Raw genomic sequence first — 9547 nt, 5'->3', positions numbered from 1 at the left:
GGGCGCACGTGACGGAGCTGTTTCAGACGGGCAGCCCCACGGCGCATGCCAGCACCGAAGCAACACGGGAATGGCTCAGAGAAAGCGGGACCCGAGGTGCGATGGGGGAGTTAAACGGAGGAGCAAGGGGATTCCTGCGGCTGCACCCCAGTGGGCTGGTTGCTTGCAACTGGTCTCACACAGTAACCTCCCTGCTGCCAAACACAATCACTTCTTGGGTAGAACAACAAAGTGCAATGCACAACTGTCACAAGCAGGAAACCAGCCCATGAACCCTCTGCATCGGCACCAGCAGCACCCAGGTGACCACGGCTCATGGGGAGAACAGCCACCAGCACAACAGGCAGCATTGAGACCTCGGTTTGAGATCACACCCAGCTGACTCCAGCCTCCTCCTCAGGAAAAGCCTTGCTGAAGGAAAACCCATCCGCCCATCCACAGGAACCTGCCTCAGAGGCCTGCAGCAGGTGCATGAGCCGAGCAGCACTGACACCGCAGGCAGCTCACGAGCAGCAGCAGCAGCAATGGCCTATCGCCGGGGCAGGATGAGGCCGGCACCAGTCAGAGCCGAGCAGGACCCAGGAGCCCACCCTGTGTGCTCACTCCGGGCACCAGGAGCCACTTCTCTCCCGGCACTTCCTCAACCTCCCCACCTGCGGGAGCGGGTCCCGCCGGCCCTAACCCAAAGCTGAGTGCTACCAAATCACCAACACATCTTTATTGCCGGCCGCGGCTGCCCCGTCCCCGCGAGGCGCCAACCCCCATGCGCAGCACAGGAAGGGCCGGTGAAGGGGATGGTGTTAACGGTGACTCCAACGTACTGAGGAAGGAAAAGGGGGGGTTGGAAGGGGAAGGGCAGCCCCAGGTGCGGACCGCAGCCGGGGTCGTGGGGCTGGAGCTGGAGCAGCAGCGATGGTCCTGAGGCACTTGGCAGGAGCCCCCCCAAGCCGGGCTCCAGGCTTGGCGGGGGAGAAAGAGCTGCCCCAGACCTAGGAGCAAGAAGGCTGCTGAAGGAGCCCGGACAAGGCATGGTCCTCCTGGGCTCCTTCACAGCAGAAGGCAGGGACATCGAGCGTGGAGATGCGGGCAGCGGTGTCCTCTTCCCTCCACAGCAGCTCCCAGGCCAGGGCTCCATGGCAGGGGCCGCTCCTCCCGCTCGCTGGCATTCAGGCTGGAAGGAAAGGAGCGGTGTGAGCACCCGCCACGCAGCTGCCCTGCGCCTGCCCCCTCCAGCTCTGCTCCGGGCCCCTGGACCTGCTCACTTCAGAGCCGGTGGCGCAGGCTCGCTGCCTTGGCCGGATGCGTCACTGCCCAGAAGCTGCGCTGGCGGTGCAGCCACTGGAAGGGGTTGTGGTGCCTCTGCTCCCTCCTCCGCTTTTTAACCTTCTTCACCTGTGCAGAGGCAGGAAGGCTCTTGGGGTCAGCACACGGTGGCCCAAGGTTCTTCCCACCAGCCCAGCCAGGGATGGGGCCAGCACCCACCTTCCCTCTGTCAAACTCCTCATCCCACTCATCGATGACGGTCTTCCTTCGGGCTGAGGCCGCAGACTGAATGGCATCCCAACTGACAGCCGAGACGCTGCCATTCCAGGTCAAGACTGCAAAGCAGCGTTGTCAGCACAGAGCCCCAGGCCACGCTCCACGGCTCCCGCGAGCACAGGGCCGGGGTTGGAGCCCCCTCACTCCAGGACCCCACCTGGGTGCAGCAGCCTGGCTCTAGCTCGGGCCCTGGCAGGGCTCAAGGCAGGGGAGCTGCGCTGCTGCTCACCCACCCAGGCAGGAAGGGATTAATTACCTTGTTTGCCATAAGCTTTGTCCAAGGAGTCCACAAGCAGCTGCTCCACCACTGTGGACTCCAGCTGGGTCCTTGGTGCTGTGCCAGCCCCGCGGTCATGTGCAGGCCTTTGGGCAGCAGGGCAGTGCCTGTACCCAGCTCCAGCCCAGCTGTCCGCTGCCACTGCGGAAACAGGCAAGGTGAGCACGAGGCACAGGCTCATCCTCCAAGGCAAATCTCGTGCCCCAAAAGACACTCTCAGGACTAACAGTGTCATGAGGGCGCAGGGTGCTTGGGCATACTGGGGCCTGTCCTTGGCAGGGATGAGCTGGGGGTAAATCTTCGCCCCTGCACCTGCGTGCACACGAGCAGATCCTCTTTCTGGATATCATAAGGCTGCTCTGCCGCATAAGCAGCATGCTGGCCTGCAGGAACCCAAGCAAGGGTAGGAGGTAGAAGGTGAGCACCACCAGAAACCAAACGGACCACAAGCACCAGGGACTGCAAACCCGTGCCGTTCGGGCAAACAAGCTGCCAGGTCCCTCTTGCCAAGCACAAGGGTTGAGGCGCTAGGTCGTACCTGAAGCACAGATGGCTTTGGCAGCCGGTTCGACCACGGCCTGACTGCTGGCACTTCCCCTCCACTTGTGCTTTCGGTGCCTGGCCACGTCAGACTCTGTTCGCTGCTTCTTTGCCTTCCAGGGCTCCACAGCAGCCACGCTGCAGCTGCACAGGTTAGCCGGGATCAGCTCTCTCCAACCAGAGTGGAGCTGGCACGGTGTGGAGTTTCTCCACAGGTTAATGGGATGCAGGGACACCCACAAAGCAGCACTGCATTACGGGAGAAGTGAAAGCACCCGCGGCAAGGCAGCATTTGGGCTGGCCCCATGCATGGGTCATCCCAACCACAGGAAGACAAGCGGCACCTGCCACAAGCCAGGGAGACTGACTCCAGGCATAGCAGAAGGGAGCAGGGATGGTGTGTGGCAGCAGGCCTGAACACAGCAATTACCTCTCCTCCATCCTCCTCCTCCTCTTCTTTTCCCTCCTTGCACCAGAGGTTGGCTCCCCGTCCGGGTGGGCACAGGGAGGTGACATGAGCCAGCTCGCCAGGGCTTGCGAGCCCAACGTTTCCCCACCATGGCTGGAAGCTGCTGCCTCTGGCCCCTCCACCGACTCCGAGGACTCCACAGAGAGAAGCCTCTTCTTCTTCTTGGGTGGGATGGAGACCTTCTCCTCGACCGCTGGAGCACCGAGGCTGCTGCCTGCCTCGTGCCGCCTCTTCCTTGTGAAGGAGCCAGTGGTGCCCAGGCTGGGCTCCTTCCTGCTGCAGACAGAAAGGTGGTGTGAGGGGTGGTGATGGACCAGCACTGTCCAGGGGGAAGGCTGGGTGCCGAGGGGCTGGGCTGGGGATGGGGCAGTCCAGAGCAGGGGAGCCAGATGCCAAAATCACCCCCGAGCCAGCGCCGAGGCCGCAGATGGCCTGGTTGCGGCGCAGGAGCCGGGCAGCGATGGGCACTGCTCACCTGCACGTGCCCAGAGGCAGCAGAGCCGAGCTGGGGCAGCTGCTGTTCGGTGGGAAGCAGCTGCCAGCGACTTGTGCGCGAGGCCACGCGTGGTGGGCGCTCCTGTGCAGCTTCCTGCCCTGCGGGGACTGACACAAACAAAGACTTGGTGAGCTGAAGAGAAGAGCCTTCCGTCAGCAAAGAGCGGAAAATCAAAAGGGGAGCCCAGGGAAAGGGGACACGCACAGGGGCTGGTGGAAGAGGAATCAGACGTGCTTTTAGGTAGGAGCACAAAGGAAAAAAGGAAGCAAGGAAGTTTCAAGACCAGAAGCCCCAGTGCCCATTGCTGAGCCCCGGCTGCACCGCTGTGCCCGGAAGGCAGCTCTGAGCCCTCCTGCTCCCGCTCGCCCCAGGAAGGGCTGGCGAGGCTGCCCTGTGTCCTCAGCAAGGCAGGAGCCATCTCTCCTGCATCGCTCATGGAACAGCAGCAGCTCTGCCCTCCCTCCGCAGCCTGGGCTGGGGCTCTCTCCACCCTCTCTGGCCAGGCACGATCCCCAGCCCTGGCTCTGCACTTGCTGCCAGCACAAGCCCCGCTTCAGAAGACACAAGGCACCTGCTGAAGGCCCCGGGCAGGAGCTCAGGCTCACCTTTCTGGCAGAGAGCACCAGCTTCTTGGCCGGTGGTGGTGATGTGCTGCTGCTCTGCTCCACAGCAGCACTGGCCGACCAGGGGGATTTCCCTTTCCTGCGCCTGATGGTCGTGGGGGCAGCCGGCGCGGCCCTGGGGACGTCGGTGCCACAGTCCGCCTTCCGAGAGCTGTTGGACCTGCTGGTTCTGCTCCCGGCCTCCTGGGAAACTGTGTCCAGCTTCCCCACTGCAGCAGGCGCTGGGCTGGCAGCACTGCTGCTTCCCGAGTCCTCCTCCGAGACACGGGCTCTATGCCCAGTGCTCCGGGGCTGCTGGGTGAGGCCCAGCAGCACGGGGGATGTGGCCCGGGCAGGTGGCATCCTTTCCTCCCAGGAGCTCCGCTGGGAATGAGCTGCTTCCGCTGACCTTGCTCCGCTGGTGGTGCTGGAGCCCAGGGGTGACGTGGACCTGGGAGGCTCTGGGCTCTGGGCTGTGGCACTGGGCAGCGCTGTGCCCACACAGGTGGCTTTGAAGGCCGCTGTGGTTGGCAGCGATGTAACGGGCAGCTTCTCCGTGGCGGTGCTGTTCCGCAGCTCTGGTCCCGTACTCCGTGTGCTGCGGTCCACGGGCACCCCGACCTCCGGCCCTGGCCCCCTCTTCTCTGACCATACGCTGCATCCCTGGACAAAGAGAGAGGGAGAAGTTCAGGGAGGAGAGAATTCAAGGAGCCGGGGCACAAAGGGATCCTGCCCTTGGGGCCACACAGGCACCCTCGACTCAGCAGGATCCCTCCTGCAAACAGCCTGCTCCCTGCCCGGCTGCAGCAGAGCGGCTCGAGGGACACCAGCTCCCAGCTCCCGTGAGCACTGCCCAAGAGCAGCCTCCAGGACTCACCAGTGATGGGAACAGGGGCCTGTGGCTCATAATTTTCTTTGCCTCTTTGGAGACGGTGCCCTCGGAGTCAGTCAGCCTGGGGACAGCTCTGGCAATGGGCCTGTCCAAGCTCTTCTCTGGACCGGAGAGCCTGGAAGAGAAGGGCATGGGTTAACTGCGAGTGTTTGACCGAATGGAATGCTCTGGTTTAGAGAGCTGCAGGCACTCCCACCTCACATAGAACAACAGGTAGGCCTCCTGGTTGAGGACCACTTTGACATTGCTGCAGCGGACCATACTGTCATTCATCTGATACCATTGCCCGTTGCTCGCCTGCAGAAGGAGAAAAGAGAACAGGGTTGGGCTGTGTCCAGGGTCTCTCCTGACCTGAAAACGAAACTGGAGCACAACCTGTACTCCTCATCCCTCCAGTTCTCACCACCATGCACATCTTCCTGCACCCTGCAGAAACTCAGCAGCTCCCACCAGTTCTCATCCAATAATGCCCTGGGCTCACCTTCACATAGCAGTAGTAGTGCCCTGCGTTGCAGCTGTACCCAGAATGCACCAGCACTGCATACAGCCCATACATTACAGCATCCCCCTTGTTCTCTGACATGTATGGGCGGATGTTGAGGAACTCGGGGTACGGCACGGCCTGCAGCGGAAGAGAGGATGTCTCAGGAGCCTGCACAGCAGACGGGCTTCTTGCGAGAGCAGGAGCAGCTCAGCTGTCCTGCGTGTCCATCTCCTGAGGGAGCCGGAGCTGCCCTCCCCAGGCAGAGGTCACCATGACGAAGATGCCAGGACGAGCTCCTAGCGCGTGGCTGGCCAAGAGCGGCAGGACCACCTCCCACCCTGCTGCTCGGGCCGGGAGATAGCCCCAGCTCTGCATTGCCGAGCACTCACCTTTGTGATTTTCTGTCCACCACAGAAGAACCGCTTCAGTGAGAGTGTGAGAACGTTGGAGGCTCGGTGGATGCTGAAGCGTTTTGTCGCCGACACTCTGTTGTTGCATCTGCACAGCAAGAGCTGTGTCATTCAAGCTGTTCCACCACCCAGGTGATTGCCAGCTCTGGCCAAGTGGCAAACCCCATGGAAATGACCCTGCAGGCACCAGGCGCCTGCTCACGGCCACATCTGCTGGCCCAGGTCCTCCTCACGAGAGGAGGGAGCTGAGGAGCGGCAGCTTTCACCACAGGCTTCCACGGCCTCACGCTTTAGCGTGGATCAGGTCGAGAAGCCCTCCCGTGCTGCGGCTTTCCGCCCGCTTCCCACCAGCGCAGCCGCAGCCCCGTTCCCGCCCACAGCCCCACACGCACCCTGCGCACAGGTAGGAGTTCTCCCCACCCAGCAGGTCTGGCTTAACAAACAGCTCCAGCGCCTCCCGTAGGTCTCTGGCTTGCTGCAAGGACGGAGGAGAGGTCAGCGCACGGGTGGCCCGGCCAGGCGATAGCCCCGCTCCCTGCCGAGACACCGGCCCCAGGAGAGCAGGAGCACCGGGTCCCCAGCCCGCCGCAGTACCAAGATCTCCAGTGCCAGGTCCAGGAAAGGGTCGTACGTGTCCGAGACTCTCCTGCACGCCAAACACTCCACTGCAAAGGAAAGAGCAATGAGCACACCCTGGCGCACCAACCTGCACCCGTCGCCACTCAGCACAGCGCAGGAACTGCCTCCCCCTCTCCGGGGGAGTCGCCACAACCAGGCTCCTGACCCACAGGTCCCACGGGACTGACCAACTGCAGCTCCTGACCATGTCCGTGTGCTCAGTGATTTTCCCAAAGCATTTTAACTACAAGGCTCCAGGCAAAGCAACAGCCCCGAGTGACTGCAGGCCCAGGGCCTGGCACCGAGCACTCACCACGGGATCGCAGGTAGCCGCCAAAGATCTGGTGGACCAATGTCGTTGCCTGGGTCTCGCAGTCCAACCTAGAGACAGCAGCACCGGGTCTCACACCGTCCCTGCACTGTGGCCGCCCCGCGGCCACCACGGTGTCCTCAGCACAAACCCCTGGCTGGAGCTCAGAGCTGGGCACTGCAGGGGCAATGCAGCTTCCCAGGGCAAGGGCCCAGGAACACAAGTGCTGCCTGGGGAACACGCTGACCCCACAGTCCCCTCCAGCAAGGCAGAGGACCAGCAAGAGCACAGCGGAGAAGAGCAGGGACAGCCCATCAGAGAGACGCCCCACGTACCTGGTGCAGCCACTCAGGCAGGACTCCTGCATAGCGTTGATGGTATAACGCAGGAATTCATGCGCATCCTCCTGCTGACCGAAGCGCATGTGCCCAGCGATCTCTGCAGGACAGGGAGGAATCAGCCCCAGCGCGTGCTGTGAGAGACAGAGCCCACTTCCCTGGGGGGCCACAGGGCTTGAGCCCCCTCAAACCAAAGCGGACGGCAGACTCGTGTCGGCCACGGGGGAACCCCACACACAGCCCATGAGGTCACCAGGTCCCCGCAGGCTCCATGAGTTCTCCTGGCCTCATCTCAAAGGTTCTGCTCACACATTACCCCCTGCTCTCCAGCACGGCTATTGGAGGGGAGGGGAGCACAGCGGGGTCATTCTTACTTTTGAGGTCTCGGACGAACGCCACCGGCTTTATCACGTTACCACTGTTGGCAAAAACCTGAGCCACATGGTTCTGCATGATACATATCATGCAGAAGCTGCCTTGGTCACCTGTGGCAGACGAGAAGACGACAGGACGTTGGTGATAAACACAATAGAGAACAAGGCAGTACAGGAGAAAGGGCATCAATTGCACAACACAACTCAGTTTTCCCTAGGAGGTCTGTGCTACAGTCCAGCTCTCAAGCATGTCGAGTACAGAGGTACCAACAGCTGTCTGATGATGTGGCTGCAAACCCTGCTGCTCTCTTTGCTGACAGCTCAGAGCGATGCCAATCACATTCCCTTTCAAAGCCACGCATCAACAGCATCTGCTGCCTGCACGCAGCCTCCTGGCCTCACGCAGGCTGGGGCCGTTTGGGACGTCCAGCTCAGTCCCCACGAAGCCAGCAGACCCCGCTGGAGCCATCTTAGCCCTGGCTACACCCACCATGGACACAAGTGTCCCCAGACACAAGGATGCAAAGCTCAGGGATGCTGCTATGGCTGGGAAAAAGGAGCTGTACACAGGAACGGCATCTCCGTGGAGAAGTGGCAGGAGGGAGCAGAGAAGGCTCATCCTGACACCCACACGGCCCTTGCCAGAGCCACGTGTGATACTGAGCCCAGCGCGGGGAGCAGGGACCTGCCAGCACAGCCGCCCGCCGAGCCAGGCCCCACTACTCACGGGTGCAGCGGTGCTCCTTGGAAAGCAGGTAGTTAGCGAGCGGCGGGGTGTACGTCAGGCACTGCACAGTGGAGTTAAGGAAACATGTGTTCCCCAGGTTATGCAGTCCCGCGCCAATTCGCTGCATCTTCTCCCACTTCATGGACAGGCGCTCCATGGGGAAGAGCACCTTCTGGGGCGCAGGGATCCCATCCCCTGGGCCCTCTGGGGCGTCGCTGCTCTCTGTGGGATGAGGAATGGTGGGTGAGCTGTGCAGTGCGGGCTGCGGTTGTGCCCACTGAGCCCCCGGTACTTACCCTGCTTGACCTGCTGCTCCTCCTCGGGGCCGCACTGGGGTCTGGCAGCCTTGGCTGGGGAGTTCAGACGCACGTACTTGCCGCGGAGCCTCTGCAGCTGGTCGTTGAAGCTCCGGCGGGCCGGTTCGAACTCGATATTTTGCAGCAGCACCTTCTTGGCAGAGCTGGCCAGCAGCTGGGTCATGCTCCCGTTCCCGCTCATCTCCCGCCGGGCTCTCTTCATCATCTCCCGCAGCCTCTCCGTGACCGGCATGATGAGGGCCTGTGGCTCCGGCTGCGGTGAGAGGCAGGCAGTTGAGCGGGGGATACCGCCCGGTTCCTTTCCCATCGCAAGACTGCGCTCTGCTGGCACAACAGGCCGCAGCCTGGCCTGACCCCGGCCGGTCCGACACAGCGCGGCCTCGACACCGCGCACCCCGCGGGTCCCCCCCCACCCGCCACCACTGCCAGTGCGGGCACCAGCTGCGCCCCCCGCCCCGCTGCACTCACCGCGCGGGGCGCGCCGAACACACGTGCCCCGCAGAGTCGGCGCCGCTCCCCCGGCAGCATGGCTGGTTCCGCGCCCGGCCCTTAGCGGGGCGGGACCGGCGTCAGCTGCATCCAATCAGCGGCGTCCAACCCTTAGCTCCGCCCCGTCCATCACTCCCAAGCTTCGAAGGCCAATCAGAACCCCTCAGTTCCCTGGGCTCAATCGACCGCGTCCAATCCGCCTCCACGTCCTGCCCAGCGCCGGGCGAGCCACCGGGCTGATTATGGACTGCGCCTGCGCCAGGGATCCCGTGCTGGGGGCGGGGCTTCGAGGAGCTTGTGGCGTAGCTACTGTCCCCCCGCCCCCCTCCGGCCTGGACACGCCCCCTCGCACGCTGGGTCCGCTTCCCTCTGCGGCGCCTTCCGGTTAACCCGCGTCGGGGTCAACCCTCCCCCCCGTCCTCCCTTTCCGTCCTCTCTGAGGGGCGGCGGCGGGGCCCGGGGAGGGGCACGAGCATCGGCAGGAGGTCGCAATGAGAGCACAGGGAGCACAGAGCCGGCGGCAGAACAAGGGGCGATATTAAACTCGGACAGACTACCAGCAGTAACGGCACGTGTGATACAACCATGCAGCGCGCGGGCGCGACGAGGGGCCCTGGAGGTGGGGGTTTTCTTTTCTTTTTCATGTCTCTTTAATACGTTGAAAT

General features: G+C 62.9%; 1 protein-coding gene across 1 annotated transcript; it reads right to left on the bottom strand.

The window, feature by feature from the left end:
• Nucleotides 1-703: 703 nt before the first annotated feature.
• LOC308226985 (ubiquitin carboxyl-terminal hydrolase 36-like) lies at nt 704-8927 on the bottom strand (the record flags this gene model as incomplete). The annotated part of the gene is made up of 19 exons (XM_080629239.1): nt 8862-8927; nt 8373-8646; nt 8077-8298; nt 7350-7460; nt 6973-7075; nt 6641-6708; nt 6304-6374; nt 6102-6184; nt 5689-5797; nt 5297-5437; nt 5012-5112; nt 4801-4930; nt 3927-4586; nt 3301-3428; nt 2787-3101; nt 2355-2500; nt 1796-1957; nt 1483-1598; nt 704-1171 (listed from the first exon to the last, which is right to left on the bottom strand). The coding sequence occupies exons 1-19, from the start codon at nt 8919-8921 to the stop codon at nt 704-706; spliced, it is 3468 nt and encodes a 1155-aa protein (XP_080485365.1). The 5' UTR covers nt 8922-8927.
• Nucleotides 8928-9547: the final 620 nt, after the last annotated feature.

This window comes from Psittacula echo, assembly GCF_963264785.1.
Source record: "Psittacula echo genome assembly, chromosome: 14".
NCBI classification, from domain to species: domain Eukaryota; kingdom Metazoa; phylum Chordata; class Aves; order Psittaciformes; family Psittacidae; genus Psittacula; species Psittacula echo.
Note: the sequence above shows the minus strand (reverse complement) of the source record. Positions and strands in the feature narration are given on the sequence as shown.